The 21,691-nt window shown below is 35.5% G+C and overlaps 4 protein-coding genes across 6 annotated transcripts in view; 2 read left to right on the forward strand and 2 right to left on the reverse strand.

Annotated features, from left to right (window-relative positions):
• Window positions 1-1,067: 1,067 nt before the first annotated feature.
• On the reverse strand, window positions 1,068-3,317 carry LOC121733861 (testis-expressed protein 10). The gene is made up of 2 exons (XM_042124249.1): window positions 2,805-3,317; window positions 1,068-2,652 (listed from the first exon to the last, which is right to left on the reverse strand). Exons 1-2 carry the CDS (start codon window positions 3,168-3,170, stop codon window positions 1,093-1,095), a joined length of 1,926 nt encoding a protein of 641 aa, XP_041980183.1. The 5' UTR covers window positions 3,171-3,317; the 3' UTR covers window positions 1,068-1,092.
• Window positions 3,318-5,614: 2,297 nt separating this feature from the next.
• On the forward strand, window positions 5,615-6,796 carry LOC121733864 (nucleolar protein 16). Its single transcript, XM_042124254.1, has 3 exons — window positions 5,615-5,837; window positions 5,964-6,224; window positions 6,513-6,796. Exons 1-3 carry the CDS (start codon window positions 5,740-5,742, stop codon window positions 6,766-6,768), a joined length of 615 nt encoding a protein of 204 aa, XP_041980188.1. The 5' UTR covers window positions 5,615-5,739; the 3' UTR covers window positions 6,769-6,796.
• A 353-nt stretch (window positions 6,797-7,149) lies between these two features.
• Window positions 7,150-8,777, reverse strand: LOC121733863 (protein DPCD). The gene is made up of 3 exons (XM_042124253.1): window positions 8,175-8,777; window positions 7,681-7,917; window positions 7,150-7,369 (listed from the first exon to the last, which is right to left on the reverse strand). Exons 1-3 carry the CDS (start codon window positions 8,532-8,534, stop codon window positions 7,265-7,267), a joined length of 702 nt encoding a protein of 233 aa, XP_041980187.1. The 5' UTR covers window positions 8,535-8,777; the 3' UTR covers window positions 7,150-7,264.
• A 202-nt stretch (window positions 8,778-8,979) lies between these two features.
• The window catches only part of LOC121733862 (RNA/RNP complex-1-interacting phosphatase), a 62,681-nt gene continuing 49,969 nt past the window's right edge, over window positions 8,980-21,691 (forward strand). For all 3 annotated transcript variants that reach the window (XM_042124250.1, XM_042124251.1, XM_042124252.1), the window contains exons 1-2: window positions 8,980-9,167; window positions 9,315-9,390. In XM_042124250.1, coding sequence (XP_041980184.1) covers window positions 9,025-9,167; window positions 9,315-9,390 — 219 coding nt within the window. In that variant the 5' untranslated portion in view covers window positions 8,980-9,024. The remainder of the gene's footprint in view (window positions 9,168-9,314; window positions 9,391-21,691) is intronic.

A 21,691-nucleotide genomic window follows, 5' to 3' on the forward strand; every position in this document is an offset into this window, starting at 1 on the left:
TGACAATTATTATTGTCAACGGCTTTATTTCCTAAAATTAAATGTTAGTGTTTCGTAGCCATTGTCATATTTTAGTGTGCGAAAAAGAACCAAATTCAAAACAGTTGATGTATGGGAGTTACGTTTCTTTAGTTATTATTATTCTTAGCCCTGAAGTATGTATTATCACTTAGTTCTGTTACACTCTGTATACAGCGACATTGTCCTCTCCAGTTTTGTCAAGCGATTTTAAAATCGAGTGTGGCCTTTATCATCAATTATTAATGAATATTTAAAATATTAGAAATGTTCGAAAACAATAAAAAGAAATTAATGAAATTAATGTGTTGGTAAATATAAAATAATAATAAATAAACATTGTGTAATATCCAGATTCTTATAATTTTTTATTTGATGTAAGTAGTTCCTAAATGGATGTAATGTTATTTTTATCTTGGCGGATTGTAATATTTTATAAATATTTAAACTTAGATTTCTTGACATTTATTGAATTATTAGTTCGACTTTTGATTGTAATACTCATTTATCTTTTAGTAAAATGATTGTACAAAAAAATTGTGAAGAGAACTATCTCACATTAGTTTGATTGTTTTATTTTGTGTTATTTTTTTAATTTTCATAAATAGAAAATGTGAAGCATGCATTGCTGGCAATAGTTTTTCCTATGCTAATGAATTTTATTTGTAATAGAATCTATATTTTGTTATATGCTTAGGGTCAATTTATACTAGCGCAGGGTCGAAGCGAACTATTAATACTGAATATAACAAATATAACAAAGCGTTAACGCACTTTATTACTTCTGAGAATTTAAAAAAAGCGTGCGCATCCGCGCGAAATCGCGTCGATGTGCCCGACCAACGCTGATTGGCCTCGCAGAAGTAATGTATGTGTTACGCTCTGGAGTTAAGGTTGAATTTTCTGTGTTCAGTTTTTGGGAATTCGCTTCGCTTCGACTGCGCTATTATCAATTGACCCTAAATGTATTATAATATGTGCAATATAATATGTTTGAGCTTAATGTTTGTGTTTCTCCCCAGATGCAATTTATAAAATAAAATAAATAATTGAAATATAATAATCATTTATTTTTTACACGTGTATTCCGCTACGAAGCCTTAAAGTATCGAAAATGTATTTTCCACTATCACCTTTGTAAACATTATTTAAGAGCTGATTCTCTAAAAGATTTAATGAGTCTTTATCCCATGTTTTGATCCAATAGAAAGTGGATAAAAGTTTGTGATAGGCGATATCATCTTCAGAATCAGATATTGAAATCTTTGGAAGGTTTTCAATAATACTCAGTAACTTGGGCTTGACAACTGTGTTGAAAACATTATTATTAGTGGCAGCAAATCGATGGATAATGTTAATTGTATCGTTGTTTACACTTTCACTTAGCAAAATATCTGGTAAATGTTTTAGCCACATCTCAAAAGCCTCACTGCTATGGAAATGCGAAAGCTTGTCGTTCAAAGCTATCTTACAAAGCAGACCAAATATCTTCTGCTTATAAGAATTGGTGATAGCTTTGTTAAAATACACCCAAATTATTTTTCTGAACAATGCATCCAAAACCAGCAATGTTTTACTCCAACCCACAGATTCTATTGAGAAAAGTGATAGTAAAATATTGATAACAACATCATCAATATAATCATTAATATTCTGGCCAAATATTTTCTCAATGTAACCAAGCACAGCTGAAATTTCTTTTCCCTGATGCTTTTTATCAACATTTGGATTAAACTGAATGAATAATTGGCATATTTTGAGATTTTCCTCTACCAACTTTGGGTCTAAAACAGTTTCTTCGTCACTTTTACCCTGCTTTGATCGTATAACAGTTGCATATGGAAACGAATTGACAAAATGTTGGCTGAACGAATTCCTATATTTTTGTGAGAATATACTGCCTATATTTGATGCAGAGTTCTTTTTATTGAAATGCTTGACAAAGTTCCAAGTTAAAAAAATAATCTCTAGTATATGTTTTAAAAGCAAAGCAGAATCTTCACCTACAACCATCTCGAAATTTGTTTCTGATTTCTTATTTGGGCACATCTCAACCCATGTTTCAAAAAGCAATGGAAATAGTATGTCTATATACTCTCTGAACCTTTCAATGTCATCTGTGACTAGGGAGATTTCAGAATTTTTGGAGGAAAAGCATGAAATGTAACAATTAGCTATATAAGTTTTATCAAAAAGAGGATAGTAGTTCATTGGATTGTTATCCTTGAAGTAATGGGTATTGGCTGCCATGCTGATTTCTTGATTGATGTTGTTATATTCTGCAAACTTCTGCATCAAATCTCTTAGTCGTTGGAAAACTTTGCCCCTCCACTTCACACTTGTGATTTGACTGTTCATATTGACGGTGAGAGTTCTACCAGGTTGATCTGAGCGTAACTTTGATATCATGTCTAGGAAGTTGGGTATTATTTTGTTGAAATCTTCAGCTAACTTTGTAGGAGTACATAAAAGGAGAATATCTAAGAACAATAATGAATCCTCTTGAATTCTACTGTCTATGTGGGTCATAGCATTTCTCAGATATGTGGACATGACATCAAAAAATGGCTCAATGTTCTCTTGAGATATGTTCGAAAGAACCAAGTGTAAAACTTTAAGGGCCGATTGTCGCACCTGAAAGTATAAGGGAAATTCATAATTAGATTTATTACAATGTAATAGCCTTTTGAATATCTATAAAACATTATTCATAACTTAAAGTTAACTAAAAATTGAGTATGTGTTATGTAGCATTTGAATAGAATCAATAAAATTCAAATACTTACATTTTTCTCAACATTTAGTGTTAAAGCAGTTACTCCGTTAATCAGTTGGCCCAGATTCTGTAGTAATACTTCAGGGTGAGAGGATATTAATTCTTTTATTCCATCAAGTGCGTCTACTCGTACGTTTGTGTTAAAGTGATTGAGGCGTGATAGAAGTTCCTTCACGTTAAGTTTTCTCGTCGACAAAACATCTGTTGATTCGTGTTTCTTCAGTTGTTCTCTTATTATGATTTTCTTTACTTTGAAATTGGTTTTGGTCACGTTTGTCCCTTTCGGCAGTTCCTTATCTTTTTTACCCTTTAGTTTCGTTTTACTTTTCTCAGCTTTCAGGAATTTCTGATATCGAGTTGCGCCAGTTTTATGCATTTTCTTTGATTAGCTAAGTATATGCTTTTACGTAATTACTTATTCGTGGTTTATATTTAATATTTGCAAATAAAATAAAAGTAAATAAAATTCGCCGAAGAACAGCATGAATTCTCCAACCAGCTCACCAACCAGTAACCACGTGAAATTGACGTTGACTGTGACGTTGACACAGATATGACAAATCTAATGTCATTTTGAAAGATAGAGGATATTTTTTCATATTATGGCACTTCGGCTATTTAGCCATGACCAGTGTCGAGTACATTATGGCGGGAAAATAATATTTGAGCATTGTTTTTCTATACAGGTCTAAAGTCTGATCAAAGTCTAACGGCCGGCCGTTCCCAATATTTGATCTATCTCTAGTTTTGCCCTACTAATCTCTAGTAGGGCAAAACCAGAGATAGATCAAATATTGGGAACGGCCGTAAGACGTAATCCATACTTCCATACTAATATTATAAATGCGAAAGTGTGCCTGTCTGTCTGTCTGTCCGTCTGTCTGTCTGTCTGTCTGTTGCCTCTTCACGCCCAAACCGCTGAACCGATTTTGATGAAATTTGGTGTGGGGATATTTCAAATCAGATTTTTTATAAGCTAGATGCTAGGTGTTTATCAAGAATGAAAAAAATAATTGGTTGTAAAATATTGTGTTGCAAACAATATAATAAATATTCGTTATTACAAATTACAATGGAATTAATATGTACTACGTTTATAGTCTGGCATAAAAGTGAAGAAATTAAAAAGTGGCACCATTGTAGTGTCATCCCTTTCAAATCAATCTAAGAAAAACCGGACAAGTGCGAGTTGGACTCGCTCATGAAGGGTTCCGCAGCAACAATAAGGTTTATTTTTTATGAAATTAAAAGGTTTTTGATTTATTTTTATGTTAATTTCTTCTAAATTCTAGTAGTTAAAAAAATACTAGCTAGATCTCGTTCAAACCAATTTTCGTTAGTAGTTTTTATTGTAATGTATACTTATCTTATATTTTTTTTAGACTTATATTATTTACTTTAGAAGTTAGAGGGGGGGAGGGGGACACACACACACATTTGACCACTTTGGAAGAGTCTGCGAGAGTTTGCGATCATGTAAGAAACTTCAATATGATTTTTGAAGACCTATTCATAGATACCCCACACGCATAGGTTAGATGGAATTTTTTTTTATGTTGGCTTAAGGCCAACCATTTATGATTATGACGTATAAAAAATAACTATTTCCTAGATTTCGTTCAAAATAATTTTCCTTGGTAGTTTTTATAGTAATGTACATCATATATATTTTTTTAGACTTATCATGCCTCTACTTCAGAAATTAGAGGGGGGGGGACACACATTTTACCACTTTGGAAGAGTCTCTCTAGCAAAATATTCAGGTTAGAAAAAAATGATATTAAAAACCTCAATATGATTTTTCAAGACCTATCCATAGATAGCATAGCATAGATGAAAAAAATTTTTTTTGTTCCAGTTGGGGGACACCTAAAATTTTTAATATTTTTTCCATTTTGGTTCATCAAAATCTTAATGCGGTTCACAGACTACATCTACTTACTAAGTTTCAATAGTATATCTCTTATAGTTTCGGAGAAAAGTGGCTGTGACATACGGACGGACAGACAGACAGACAGATAGACAGACATGACGAATCTATAAGGGTTCCGTTTTTTGCTATTTGGCTACGGAACCCTAAAAAAGGATGACACTACGCTACTTTTTAATTTCTTCACTATTATGCCAGAGGCAGACTATTAATAGTTATTAACTTATTACTTATTACACAGCTCACAAGTCACAGGACCGTGATAAGTATCGAAAAGTGGTACACCGTACAGACAGCTTCAAAAGACGTACCTACAGTTCGACAAGGCTTTAATTGAATGTGTCAATGTCAGTCAATGACCAATGTGCGCTGCAGGTAAAGGAGAACTGTTAAAAATGACGTTTTTGTATGATAGAAGCGTTAGTTCCTTTTCTCGCCACGTTCATAAACAGCCTTGTCGAACTCTATTACAATTTAGGTTGGGTTGCACCAACTAACTTTAACTATAACTACAGTGCAAAATGTCTAATCTTTGATTAAAGTTAAATATGGCGTCCAAGTACACCATATTTAACCTCCGCTCATACGTATGGTTAAAGTTAAAGCTAAAGGACGTCATATTTAACTATAACCATAACTTTAACCTTAACCACGCCTCTGGTGCAACTCAACCTTATAGTCTGTAAAGAAAGAGTAGACGCAGTACAAATTTATAAAATTTTCTAAACGTATGTCACGCTCAAAAGGTGTTTTTTTCTCTTTGTATATTTTTTTACACATTTATATTCCAAATTCATAAGTTTGGCAATAATTTCTTTGCTTTTTGGCGTATTACCAAAAAAGCAAATACTGTCAGCTGTCACTGTCAAGTGTCAGAATCCGCCACACGTGCTCGTACGTCAAAATCAAGTCAAAATTGAATAAATAAAAATATTCGGATTTTTACAGATTTTCAAGTATTAATTAGAAACGTTTTTTTGTAAAACGAAACGAACCCATTGAAGTAAATTAAATCATGAAGGTCAAGAAACAGCACCGCAAGAAGAAATATCTTCATAAATTGAACAGAAAGCGAATGCACCATAAACTGAAAAGTACAGGCACAGTAAAAAGGTATTTTATTAAAATACGAAAGCTATTCTTTTTTATTATATATTTTAAATATTCTTGCTCTAAATTAACTACCTGCTGTTGTAAATGAATAAAAAATTTTGACTTTGACTTTGTAATTTCTTCCAGCAAAATACTAAAAGAAGCTTGGAACAACAAAAAGTCTTCATATCGTAATTTAAGAGAAATGGGTCTTGCTAACGATCCCAACAAGGCCATAAAGATTCCAAGCTTTAAACAGGAGAAGTTGCAAATAGCCAAGAAGATCGTCAAAGGAGATGACACAGATTCAGAGCCTGAAGAGCCAGTACCGAGAAGAAAACCCCCAAAAATTGCAGTTGCCAAGGAATTAGAAAAGGAAGCAAAAGCACCAAGAGAAAGGAGATTTATGTATGTATAACCCCTTGAGTTAAGAAATCATTATAACCAATATTAATAAGGAAGATCGCAGACACAGACAGTTGGCATGGCTGCACCCCATGCAGTCTGCAGACTGTATGGGCACCGCAGACTCGATCGCACAAAAAGTCTGTCGTCTGCGATCTCCCTAATTGGAAAATCCAGATTGTTTAAAAATTACAGTTCTAATCTATAAAGTCTTTTATAGTGGCCAAAGTGTGTATTTAATATTTATAAATTAGTAATTTGTGACTTTCAACATTTTTTTGCTTGTTGCAGGTTACCCAAAGGGCAGGTAGAATTTATAACATATTTGTTAGATAAGTATGGACATGACTACAAAGCAATGGCAAGAGACAAGAAAAACTATTACCAAGAGACATGGAAACAACTTAGAGCAAAAGTAAAAACATTTATGGGAATACCAAAACAATATGGAGAGTATTTGGAGTCCAGAGGTTTATTAGATAAAGAAGACGATGAAGAAAAATTGAAACAGGATGTAAAAAATCTTATTATGGATGATAGTGATTAAGATTGTTTAATTATAACACAAAAAAGTATTATTTCTTTCATTTCCGACTGTTAACTTTATATATACCTAGTATAGTATAGGTATAATATGTACCTAGTAATTTACTTAAAATAACTCTAAAAGTTATTTCTGCAAAGCTGTGAATTTAAAGATGAAAGATAAAGCAATGTTAAAGATGTATTTTATTAAGTGCAGCACTAGTTACTAGTTTCCTTGGTTCTTGGTTTAAAGGGGATAATAAATAAGTATAAAAAATTAAACATTGTATTTTTATAAAACTCTTTCTTCTTAAAAATATTGTTTAACAATATTGCAACTCTTTGCAGTGGGTGTCCATTTGTAGTATTAATTTTTGACTATTAATCTATATCAAACATCAGCTGTGTGCAGATATAATAATATTTTTTGTCAAAATCAAAGCACAATGCACCTGTAAAAAATCTCAACTTCCATCATCAAATTAGCTCATGTTACGACTCCATTTGCACATAAAATCTTATTGTGTTTTACAATCATTTGGTATATCTTTCACAGCTTCTACAGTATTTAGTTCTTGGTACCAATCTTTCTCCATGTCTAAGAGTTGCTGTGGTTTTTTATACTGAAAGGAGAGATATTTAAGTTAGCATTAAATGAACTATTTATTGCCTGATTATTTTGATGAGATTTTAGGTATTTGTACATTTTTCTGCAATAAAAACTGCCCTGAGCCCTTTTCAGGAAATCAAAGTATCTTCATACTTATCTCGTCTAAATCAGCTTAGCAGTTTAAGCAAGACGAGGTTACTTAGTAATGGGTTATAGACAATGAACATCAGAATTGCAAACAGTCTTAGACTTAATAAAAAAAAATCTGCTACCTCTTCAACTAGACAAAAACACCTTTGTATTTATAATTATTGTTATACTTACAGTTACAATTAAGGTATTAAATTGATGAGAAACTTGTATATTGCCTTGTTCAAATGGTAGTGCTAGTCTAGTCAACTCAGGAACATCTAGTTTTTTATAATACTTTTTGTTACTAGTACTTATAATTATTACTTTGTTCTCATTGTCAGCTTTCACTGAATATGTTTCAATAGGATACGGCAGATTTCGTATTCTCCATTCAATGTTTATTCTAGTATTTCTTTTTGTGATAATTGGCTATAAAAAACACAAAATGTTATCATCATCACAATAGTACAACATGATGTTATTCACTAGTTTGTAACTACATGCATGCATGCTCCCCGAGAAGTAGGAAACTTAAAAAAAGAGAGTATTTAACTTGACAAGACTACATGAAACGGGTTTATTATATAATATAACTTGTGAGTTGTGAATATTATTATAGAATATTCACAACTCACAAGCAAATCTTATGGTAATAAAATATGTTTACAGAGAAAATCATAAAATACCTGGTCTTTAGACTCAACAATTTCTGGAAGTTCAGTATTGGGTGTAGTTTCTGGTATTGGGTCTCCAACCTCTACCAACCACTTGCCATCTCCACCCAACTTGCCTTTAACTTTCCACGCTCTTCGTAGCAGCACCTTAGTATCACTGTTGTATTCCTCAACCATCTCTTTATTGTCCTCGAATTTGTAGTGAATTTTTCTCACTTTATCCTGCTTTAAACACGTTTTCTCCGCGTTTTGCAACGATCTGTACCAAATTGTGTTCCTATACATTTTTGCGGTTTGATTCTTATCAATATTATTGCTAAGCTTTCTTTGTATTGATTCGAAATCTTCGATTATACACAATTTTCGTTTCATTATTTCTATAGCAACCGTGATTATTTTGCTTTTATTTTGGTTATGTTTTTGTTTTGACTTTTGAGTTTTGATTTTTTAATCGTTTTCGTTGTTCTCTTGAGAATGAGACACAAATGGCAAAGGTCAAAACGTCGCTGATCGCACCGCGTTCATATTAAATATGATATACTTCATGAGAATTGAGAATATTTAAAACGTGAAACTCAGATTAGTCCTCACTCCTCACTTGGAGGAGTGAAGACTGAGGAGTGAGTCAACCCTCAGTCGGCACTCGGCATCTCTATATTATATATATCTGTATTATCTATGACTGGGCAGTCGGCAGTCCTCACTGAGTATAGGCAACAGTTTTAAATGCTATACTACAATAAAAATGGAAAAGAAGTATAATAATTGTCAATTTGTTACTGTCAACGTCAAGTGCCAGTTGTCAAAAGTCAAAACACAAGACGAAGAAGAAGGTGTAGCTTTGGTTTCGTGTTTAATTTTAATGGTAATAAATAAAATCTTGTGTAAAATCTCAAAACAAGATATTAATTACCTACCACCATTATTGAGAATAACATTAGTTTATCATAAAACGAATACAACACATAAGTCCTATACAACAATGCCTAGAGCTTTACCAGACAGGTGAGAATTTATTTATTACGTGTGCTATTAAAAAAATATGAAATTTAGGTAAAGGTTTAAAAAATCTGTTAATAAACAAACAAATTCTTATAACATTACATGTATTTTGTACAAAACATTTGTGTATTTTTTTTTTTATGTTTACAGATGGATACCATACAAAGCATGTGGAAAGGTTATAGAAGGCACAAGGATCATCTGCTTTAAAGTTCCTCTAAAAACGGTTAGTGTCTTAGAAAACTAGAAGATTTTTATCTGTTTTTGTACTCAATATTAACATGATCCACTAACACAGATAGGGTTGCCAGGTGAGTCACGAAAAACTACCGGAGACAACCCCAAATGGGATGGGGGGGGGGTTGGGGTTGTCTGTATGGTAGGTCGCAAAAATACACTTTTTTACATTATTAAGGCGGTTATAAAATTGTGGTTTCCTCAAAATACCGGACATTGTTCTGTCCGGTATGACCATTTATTTTTTACCGGACAGGCCTCGAAAATACCGGACTGTATGCTTAAATACCGGACATCTGGCAACCCTAAACACTGACTAAATAATTATAATGTGTTGGATAAAATAACTACTAATTGTAAGTGCTGAAAATAAGGCTATTGTAAGTATATGTATAATTACACGTCATCATACATAATACTCTTACGGCCGTTCCCAATATTTGATCTATCTCTGGTTTGGCCCTACTAGAGATAGGAATAGCTCAGATTAGACATTAGAGACATATATTTTATGTTAATTGTGAGCTATTCCTATCTCTAGTAGGGCAAAACCAGAGATAGATCAAATATTGGGAACGGCCGTTAGTAAGTAGAGTAGAGTTTTATATTTTTAGCGCCATATCAGTATAATGCAATTAGTGTTGCATTTCTGAGCAATAAATTATTATTACACTGTTATGACAAAAACTGAAATGTTTGTTAAACTCAAATTTTACAAAATATGTAATAAATAATTAAATTTAATTAGTAATAGTAGTCCCTATATAGGCTGCCAAACTGAAATTGGATTGGACAGGTCAAACTAGCCGCAGGCATCCTAACCGCTGGGCAATGATCGCCACAGACTGGGTACCCGATGAAGGATAACGCCGCCAAAGCCAATCTGGTTGAAAGAAGATGGCTCAATGAACTAGACACATACACGCCAGGTTGGCCTACAGTGGCATTAATGCGAGATGAATGAAAAACTGGGGAGACCTTTGCCCAGCAGTATAACGGCATAGGCTCTCAAAAAATAGTCCTTTAGGGGTTTTTAGATATCTATTTAATATTATGTTACAATATTACAATGTAATGCTGAAAGGTTGATCTATATTTTTATGTTACTGATGCATAGGTATCAGCCCCATCCGGCTGGGCCGAGCCATTCTATAACGGCCTATATATAAATCCTTACCCCGGGCGCGCACTAGCGGCCAAACCGCAGCGGCCAGGTCGCGACGGCCATTGAGATAATCATCTTAGTATGAAACCGCCATAGACCACGCGTACCTGGCCGCACGGCGGCCAGCGGCCACACCATACTTTCGATGGCCGCCGCGACCTGGCCGCTGCGGCCTGGCCGCTAGTGCACGCCTGGCCATATAAATAGGCCGTTATAGGCCAAGGCCTAGGCCTTGCCGCACCTAGGTGCGGCATCGTCCATTGATGCCCTACAGATTACGTGCATGGCGCGAATTAAAGTGGCCTATTCTCATAAAAAATATAAATTCGGCACTGATAGCTATAATAATATTAATATTATGCAGAATGAACTAAATCATAAGCCACGGTCTGGCACAGTTTGATAGAAGATAGTGTTAGTGATGACATCTAGTGGATGTTACAGTTGTTACATAGTGTTAAAGCTAATGAAGTAGTCTCGGACGACGGCCATAGATGGCGCTCTCTACATCATTTTTAACAATCTTCTTACAGTGTAGGTACAAATAAAAAAAAACCTGTTTTTGATGATGAAACTAGGTTATCTACAGTGAAGCTTAGATACACTACTTTTTGGCTTCCACAGGAACTACAAGGATCTTAATTTTTTTTGCTCTCAGGTCCGTCCGTAAACTCTCAATAACTTAGGAAATTACGAATACCTATAAATTGACGAAATTTTTAGAGCTACTAATTGCGAATTATAGACATTATTAGGTACGATGCTGAGGACAGGCTAACTTCAATATATTGATATTTCGCGTCGGCTAAAAGGGATAGGTCATAAACGAAATATTTACTCAGAAATCTCCATCCACTAGAAATTCCACAAATCGACGACGGCCCAAGTGAAAACATAGAAAATCTCTTCGCCGGTTAATAGAGCGTACTTGAATTAAAGGCATTTGCACCTGCAACGGCGGGCGCACAATACGATGCATTATGGCGGCCGTCACAATACCTACGTGTTTGTCTAACTGTTCGCCCGCTTGACCGGCCCACAGTTATGACAAACATTCGTTCATTTGTTCTGTATAACATTTGCATTGCTATTCTATCATTAGATAGGCAGGAAGTTGGTTTAGGAGCTCGACTTTTCGAAAGCTTTAGGCAGAACGATTGATAAACCCGATGTTGATTATTTGCAAGTTCCTAAAGTATCTATGTTTGAAATCCGAATTATTATGGTGCTCCCACACCGCAGTTAGAAAATGTTTAGTAACGTTAGTAAACATTTGTTAGCAAACATTTAATCACAAAATATGTTAAAAATGTTTTCATGTTAGAAAATGTTTAGTAAACGTAAGTTAACAAATTATAGCAAAACAAAATAAAACATAATATTGTGTTACCTTTTGTTTGTAAACCTTTTATAAAGGACGACGGGGTATGCAGTAAGCCAATACCAGATTTAAATGTTAGTAAACATTAGTAAACATTTCCTATTACTGTAGGAGCACAATTACATGTAACAGTTTCTAACAAAATGTAATAATTGGCAACATTTGTAAGTACATGTTTTTATGTTATAAAATGTTTACAAACATTTTCTAACGGCAGTGTGGGAGCACCATTACTATGCTTAAGATCTGGAAAAAAACGCTAGGAGCAACAAGACCGCCAAAGTAAACTAATTGTAAAATTTAATGCACGAATAAAGAACTTATCTATCTATTTAAACCTTTTATAACCGCTTTTGATATTTTAAATTTAAAATGCAGAGCTTAAAATTGAAATGTTGGATGAAGTGATTGTGGGCTAGCACCCACAATCACTTCATTCAACTAGAATTTTCCCAATGAATGCTATCTTCGAATCAAAAATAGAAAACCCATAATGAACTCATTAGACCTAATGTTCCAGCGTCCAATGAGTAGGTATTGAATAGAATCTCATAAAGGCCATACAAAGGCATCGTCTTCAATTCAGGCCGCATTGCGACCGCAGCCCCGTAAGCAGGAGCGGCTTTAGGGGAGCGCGGTTGGGCGACCGCCCAGGGCGCCGGCCAAAAAGGGGCGCTGAAGGCAAACAAAGGGAAACCGCAACACTCCATGCGGAAATCAGACTTGCAAGTTGAACTGGCCATTTTTTTGCACTTATAGCACAAATATCGCCCAGGGCGCTATTTGTGTTAAACCCGGCACTGCTCGCAAGTAATGCTGAGCTCAAACCGAAGATAACACACGTGCCATCTCCCTAAATTGCTGGACTGGAATGTATTATAAACCCAAATTGTTTGATCAGGTTAATATCAATTCATCTAGATTAATGTATTGGAATATTCAAGGCTTTAAGGGTTTTTGGTATCTAGCGATTTTTAACACAGAAATTGACTGAAATTGGATTGGATTGGATCAATTATGACAACAGCCGATTTTTTAACAGCAAGGTCTTGAATATGACTTGGTGGCTGTTATTCCAGATCCTCTATGATTCCTTTAACATGACCATCAGTAAGTAGTTACGAAATAGCATTCTTTATTTAAAATATTGTCATAAGTTTAGTTTTAGTTAAATACACGTAAACGTAATCCTTTAAACCCTTCTAGCTGCGGATGACCTTAATCCCGTTACTCATCTATTTTCTATTTGCTCAGCAACGTGTCAAAATATTTGTTCATATAAAGGAGCGGACCCGGCACGAAGGACTAATCCCGCATGTGATAAAGCGGTGCCTCATACTGTGCGTATGAATAGTTGAGCCTTTATCTCTAAATCTTTTGAATTTTTTTACCCCAAGAAATAGCCCTTTATTCGGCGTCCGTGGCGCTTTGATTTCGTTCTTTATTCAACGGGATCCGATCATAAATTATAATGTTTTGTTTAGGTTGAATTATAAAGGAATATTACCGTAATGGCAATCGGTAGACGTAATTTGATATCGCTCGGCTATGCAAGTGTTTTTATTGTTATTTAGTGTCCAGATTAGGTTACTTAAATTTTGAATGTTTGATCATCGTTTTGGACGTCCCGTGATTTGACTTGGGTTGTGGTCTGTGGACCTATTTTGTAGCCAATAAAACTAGAAATTGTAAGTGAATTTAATGAGGGTCGAATGTGGATAAGTATGTAAAGATAGAGATGACTGACTTAAATGAATGTTTGGGAAAATTAAGCAAGAAGTGTTCCGATGACGAAGTCTTTGGAGTACGCCGTTTAGACAGTCGCCAATCGCCCTAGACTGTAGATAAACGAAATTGCATTTTACTTCTTAAGAGCAGCCTGGACTAAGGAGAATATGATACGAGTAATAAATTCGAATGATAAGAAAGAAAGATTTATAGCAGCATTTTCTATTAGCTCTATAATACGTCGAGCCCTATTTATCTAAAGATTTAACCGTTCCAAACATGTCGCGAGAAATCATTCCCTCACTTGAGAGCCAATAAAGTCCGTGTGGTAGAATTATTGGAGTAACTACATTAATTTTTACGATTATCACTTTATTCGCTTAATCGATTGAACAGAAAGCGGACATTTCACTGAGTGATATGTCAAACACTTGTATTACACGAGACAATAATCGTAAGTTCGTGTGCGATCAACTTTTACGATATCACCTCTGGCGAGGGCGACAATTGGGACGACGATTTTGATCGCGAACCATTATGCGCGCACACGGAGTTGTATAGAGTTATAAACCTCATTGTCCGAGGGCCTTTTTATTTGTTTTTGGTCCGTTTAAAGGCTGAGTTAGTTGCTGCTCCCTTTATCTTTTATTTACGACCACAGTCAATTGAGCTTTTCTTGTATCTGACACTTTACGAGTTTTTAAGCATGCGTCTGCTGTGGGACTTAAATTGCTTCAAAGAAATTTTAACTAATATGCGCCTCCTATGAAATGATCGACAGAGCCGATGTTTGATTTCTTCTAGGTCATGGTGCTGTATCCTAAAACCTTTTTAGGTTCTATAATATCAATAGTTAGTTGTCCTGCAAGCATAATTTTGTCAATAAACCTTATAAATCATTATTCTAACAGGTGCAAGTATAAACTTTACAAAAACTTTGATGCTTGTATCGGTAAGATCAATATTTGTCGTTTTTATGTTAATCACATGCTCGGTCCATCCTTAATCTAATTATGTATCAAATTCGGCTCGTGAAAGCCGGAGAAATTAGAATTATGATTGATCACCCACGTAATGAATTGCAGGCAACTGTTGGACAAAAAATCATAATCAATCATTGATTTGGTAAATAAAAAAATCTTATTTGCATAAACAACGCCCAAAAACTTGTAGCAGAAGGCGACGTAACTTAATTCGGTTGCTTTGAAATTTTACAATTTAATTCACATTATATCAGACATATTTTGTTGATGGCCCATAGCCTATTATTATTTAATATTTTATTCCATTCAAATATAGTATCATAATCAGATTTAGTAGAATGTTGATCCTTTAGGTGCGATTTAAAGTTTTTGTTTACAGCTTAAACTATCCCATAATTTACGAAATTTGTCCCTACTAATACCTTTCCCTTACAATCAGGAATACTAATCTTTTATTTATGACACTTCCATATTTTTATACCGGAATTTGATTCATACGTAATCATTTAGATGAGACGATTAATATAAAATAGTGCTATGACAATTATAGTATTTTGGGATTCTTTAAAAAAAATCTTTAAAGGCCGGCAACGCGCCTGCAGCTCTTCTGATGTTGCGAGTGTCCATGGGCGACGGTAGTTGCTTGCCAGGTGACCTGTTTGCTCGTTTGCCCCCTTATTTAATAAAAAAAAAAAATAGTAAAATATTTTACCTTTCTCTACCCCAACTTTTGTTACGATAAAACGTTGCTCAAATAACAACATAAAAATAAACGCAATGCAAAATGTCATTCCATTGGTTGATAAAAATAAATGGACGACTGAAATCTGAATAGGTCAGCGGTGTTTCATTTCTCCAGCTATCGGACTATATAAAAATGTCATAAAAATTCCCCAGGCTGGGAACTGGACGACCAATATCGCATGAGCAGTGGACCGACTAATATATTGCACTTATCGTTTATCAACCAGTAATGGGCATGATGTTACATGATCGTAAAAAGTTCAAACTTTTAACAAGTCTTGTTCGTGTTTATCAGCTTCTTTCTCCCACATTTGTTCTTGTAATCATCTGTCAATAACAATGAGGCAGATCAAGATCTTATTAGCATTGCTCTCAGAAAGGAGTATAAGTTGTACCACAGAAGTTAATGTATTGACGTTTCTAGAATCCTCTTATAATTTATTATTCCAACATATAATGCCAATTTTCTTTGACTGGTTTCATTTAGGTTAGGTAAGCTTTATTTTATTGTATAGTTAAGGACTTATCACTCAACTAGCTATAAGCTTTTAAATTAACATTATAAACTAATTCTTAATTGATTAAGCATCTGATCTTTAAACCAAATTTCATCCGCATTCTTTGATATACTTAACATAAATCATCATCAACGTAATACTTAACTGCATCCAGAATTCAAATATTCGTAAGTGGACGTGTCAATTAACGAGTATTTTGACGCTCCCGCAGCCGTCTGCCGGAATTTTCTCGCATCATAATGAAAGGACTCCAACCGTGAAGCGCTGGATCGAGTTTTGCTAATCGATGCAAGCTGATTGCCAATTTGCACCGTGATATACCGCCGATTGGGGCACTAAATTGTCTGCTGTATGAATCGATTATGGTCGGTCATTGCCGATTCTCTGAAAAGAGAAATTGAATCAATTTAGGGCTCCGTTATTTAGTTTGCTATACCAGTATCGAGTTTCGTGTGTTATGCAATTTGAACTCGGATAGACGCAATCGCTTAACTATTTGACAACTTTAAGCCAAATTTATGGATGTATGTTTATTAAATACTAAACAATTTTGACGAAGCAACAGCACAAAGATTGCAAATGGGTGTTTCTCTAACGCTCGTTTCTAAGATTATTCATATCTCTATTAATATTCATGAAGGTATTCATTTTGACTTTCTCCTCTTCCTTCGGCGCGACTTAAATGACTCTTAAAATTTTAAAGCACACATTGTGCATCAAAGTGACATAATTGCCGCCAGGCGAGATAGCGTCCTTAAATGATTCAGTGTAAACGACAGGCGCGTGGGTGGCTTCTCCTCAATCAGCGACGGTCGTCGGCTGCACGCGCCAACGAATCACTCCACTATTATTATTGGCACTGTTTGTGGCAATAGTACCGGTGCACGCGGTGGCACGCTCACTATTGTGCCCCGAGTCCGGACAGATGCGCGTTTGCGGGACCACCGAGGGTTAGAGGAGTGGAACTAATTGTAACATTTTATACCTTCCCTTTATTGCTCATATTTAGATTCGTGGCCTTTTTTGATTGATATTATAAATTAAGATATTTGAAACAGGCCCCACCTTGAATGCTTGTCCGAGCCCGAAGTTAAATTTAGGCAATATGTATGCGCATGAAATATTGACCGTCTGATAAAAAATATGTCAACCTTAAAACTTCCTATAGAGATACGTGTGGCACACGGAAATACACGGTTTCCGACTCTCGGCTAACAGATTTTATGATCGATCGAGACATTTCAATAAAAAAATATCACGGCATAACTCTCGCTAAGACGAATGTAAGACAAAGACCAAGACATTAATTGTTACTGTGGTCAGATAATACCCGAGCACAAATCGAAGCCGGCCGGCATCAATCAACAGATCGAGCTGACCAATTAGCCCGTCGACTGGACGGGAGCTAATTAATATTTTCAATACAAATTAATACCGATTAGGTCATCCCAGACGTCGCGCACGGCACATTCATCATAATCGTCAGGAAGCATAATACATTATACTTAGCGGTAAAAAGGATACATTAAACCAGTATCTCGGCACGTGGACTCAATTCGAGGGTCCAGTATTTGTTTATGGAGGCGCAAGACCACACAGTGAGCGGGCAATCATCTGGCCATCTCGCCCGCCCCTGGTAATCACGCCATCATTACCTCTAATGACGTGTTAACGTTTCTTTATGGGAATGCCAAACATGACGTTCACATTTCGGTCATTTACATTTGTTTGTCCACTATCTTCATACTGTTTGCTTTCGTCTTCTAAAACAGAGGGCGGCGTTTGGGCCGTCACAGGTGCTGGTTTGAAGTGCAACTTGGATTTCTTTTTTTATCTACCCACTTGTTTGCGTTTTCCTTTTGTTGTAAGTTAATATTTTTTGTAGTAATTCTAGTAGGTTTATTTCTATTTAAGAGATAAAATTCAGTATCTACTTATTCAGTATCTTGATTTTTGATAAAAAAATCGAATTAAAAAAAAAACTTCATTTTCATAAAAAGTTTTTTAAAATAAACTATTTCCATTCCAATAACACAAATCATGTTCAATACGTTATTTAACTTATTGTAGAGAATAAGGTTATTTAATTTTGAAATTGGGTCACGCTCATGCATATGAATGCATGGATTTAAATTTGATTATTGAAATCAAAAATATTGTAGCCATTTCTATAGCAATATTTTGTTCTGAATACAGCATTGCGACGTATGCTATTGTGTTTATTTTCAAAACTAATAACATTATATTCACACACTACACGAAAGTAGAAACTGAGAAAAGCTAGTCTGGAACACCCACAGTCGCTTGCGTCGGAGCATCTCTCGTGGATTCTGTGCTATCCGACAAATCCGTTTTACGCCCGACGAAATCAATTATGGTCTTTATTATCAAAAGAATACTCGTTTCGTGTAAACCGTTGGACCGTGCGCGTTCACAGGCGGTGTCTAATTTACATGTGTTTAGCTGAACTTCGTGAAACACAACAAACACGTAATGATGTACATGGTAATGCATTTTTTCGTGTGCCTAAAGACGTCGCCGACGATGTTAATTGAATTATCAATGCAGACTTCCTCATTACTATAAAACTCGTTTGGAGCTAGGAGTAAAACGGCTTCTTTCTCGTCGTAAGTTTAAAAATTAATCGTTTTGTATTCACACGTCAATATTGAGTTATCTGCTCCCTTAAACAGGAAAGTCATGTTTATAATAACGTGTGTGTTAAAAAATCGACCTGCGTTGGAATTTTAGGTGTTGAGGGTTCCGTACTTAAGTTTTAATGCCAATTTCATATTTTGAAGGTGTTTCTCCTTTTCGCAATTTTTTAGCACTGTTTATTATTTAGAAAAAATACCTATAAGTAAAGTTTTACGTCTTTTCAAAATTGTACCAGTAATTGGAACTTTGTTTTCAATTATGTCATAATTAATTAATATAATACCAATTTTATTAGAAAAAAAAAGAAAATTAGGTGAAAATGCTGATGATCTATACTAATATTATTAATGAGCAAGTGTGTCTGTCTTTTACCTCTTCTTTTTTGGAGCAACGAAGTGCGGGCGTCATCTAGTCTCTTAATAATTTTGCGTCAAGCTGTATATTTGCGTTACCCTAAAAGGTTAAGGTCAGTGATAATAGAGTTCACGCACGCAGACTCCCTGTAGTCATCCCCAGGCGCCTATTGTGATATTACCTGCTGCGTTATAAACCTATCACGTCTTTATTCTTGCGGCTGGATAACTTATGAATTCCTTTCCAATTTAAAATCATATTGATAATGATTAAATTATGTTTTTTTTTTATTATTATAATGCTTTTGTCCCTTATTTTTATTCGAGGGATTTATGTTCTGAATACAATTTATACTGTCCTATGTCTACACACTTATCTCCTATTTCTATTTTCTGTTCTGTTAATACTATTTACTCCTTTTATTATTTTAACACAATATAGCAAAAATTCTTCCCTATTTTTCTTATCTTTTACAATTTTCTTTATGCTATCAACATTAATTTCTAGTCCTATTTTCATCTCCAGATCATATTTTGGCCTCGAGTATATTGGGCATTCTGTTAGAAGATGTGCTACATCTTCTATTTTACTAGGGTCACACCTGCACGATGGGCTCTCTTTGCACCTGAAGCGGTACAGATACCCAGAGAGCCCACCGTGCCCGGTCAGTGCCTGTGTTATTTCCTTATTGAGTTTAATCTCCTTAAAGACCTTATGAGCTGCCCCTATATCCTGTGCGAACATTTTAGTGACACCTCCAGTAGTACCCTCTTGGTACCTTCGATCGCACTCACGAAGAGTTTCCTCACGGATTAGCCTCTTCGCGTGTGAGACCGGACACAGGTCATAATGGGGTTTAACCCTCAGTCCAACTGCAGCTTCTTTGGCCAACTCGTCAGCGCGTTCGTTTCCCGTTAGTCCCATTAAATTATGTTAAATGTTTTTGACTTAGTTTCAATATTTTAGTGTAGTAAATAATACTACCAACTTACTTTGGTAAGATTACAACGGTAATCCAATCCAATCCAGATAAGAAAGTAATAATAAACAGTTGAAGTCATGAAGTGGCAGATACCAGATTATTCACTTTTATACGTGGGAGAGCCATGCTTCGGCACGAATGGGCCGGCTCGACCGGAGAAATACCACGTTCTCACAGAAAACCGGCGTGAAACAGCGCTTGCGCTGTGTTTCACCGAGTGAGTGAGTTTACCGCAGGCCCAATCCCCTACCCTATTTCCTTCCCTACCCTCCCCTATTCCCTTCCCTTCCCATCCCTACCCTCCCCTATTACCCTATTCCCTCTTAAAAGGCCGGCAACGCACCCGCAGCTCTTCTGATGCTGCGAGTGTCCATGGGCGACGGAAGTTGCTTTCCATCAGGTGACCCGTTTGCTCGTTTGCCCCCTTATTTCATAAAAAAAAAATCTTAAAGAAAAATTATACTATGCATGTAGACATAATTAAAGTTAAAATTTTATTAACAATTCCTGCATGTGTCTGAAATCTGAAGTCACATAACAAAACATGGTAGAGCTCTGATACAAACATATTTACGCGGAAACGTTCTGTATAATAAACGCCATGCGATAAATACTAAGTATTTGCTGAATGTACCTCCCGCACCGACCCCTCCTCGTTATAAATCAAAAGCAGGTATTCCCGCGTCTCGCGCATTCCCTTGTTAATGTTATGAACACTTGCAGGGGCGGTTCAGTGGATTACGACTCGGATTTCGGCTCGCTTACGCGGCGAGTCGACTTTAAAACCAAATATTTGAGGCATCAGTAAATTCACTTTGAAAATTTACCATTCCTATAATTGTTAGCTGTATCAAAGCAAACACCACCAGTAACAGATTTAATTTCTCTGAAAATTGCGATATCCCTGTTGTCGTCATAATAAAGCCAAATGTAACGTCAAATATTTTTATGCATGGTGATACTCAATGCTCTAATTTGGATGATCTAATTTTTCCATACACTCTTTCATTCCTTCCCCTGATACATTAACGTCCATACATTTGAGATTGTAAAGGTATGTACAATGAAGTTGCTAGTCAGCGGCTTTGAGCGGACCCTCCTCACGTGTGACGGCTATGCATTTGTTGCAGCTGCGGTGCCGACAACATATTTATTATCCTCATTAACCTTTAAGAACGTTATTTAATTGTCGCTCGTTTTTTATTCACTTCACCTCTGACCCGTCCGCTCCGTTGCTCCTCGGCCGCCCTTTGAAAGGCAACCTGGATGTTATTTATTATGCTCCGAGACAAGGATGCGTGTCTTTTCTAGCTTTGTGGCGCTTGTGAGCTCGTCTTCTATGATTTATTTAGTTATAAGGACGTGATTACTGTCACTGTGCGTGGTGCGAACCGGCTTTGTTGCGTTTCAAATTCTTTGGATAATGGGAATAAATATATATCATACTATTATAAATGAATGGTAATCTTTAAAAAGTTATTCCGAACGTAATGAATGGAGACAAGAGTAATTTCTGAGATAATCTATGATATTATGAATTGATTTAATGATCTCAAACGGGGCTAGTAACGGTTCGGTTAATGTTGTAATAGTTGTGATTAGCGATGCTTTAGTTTTCTTTATTGTATGTTTAAAGACTCAACGGTCCTATCGTCCACCAGTCGTATGCGCAATCATTCAAGTTCCCTCAACTATAACATGAAATTAATCTAAAAGAGTCGCATATCTAACGTCGCTCCCATTGTCCCCAGTGTTATTCACCCTGATGTCTTCATGT

Source organism: Aricia agestis, chromosome 14 (genome assembly GCF_905147365.1).
Source record: "Aricia agestis chromosome 14, ilAriAges1.1, whole genome shotgun sequence".
Lineage (NCBI taxonomy): Eukaryota > Metazoa > Arthropoda > Insecta > Lepidoptera > Lycaenidae > Aricia > Aricia agestis.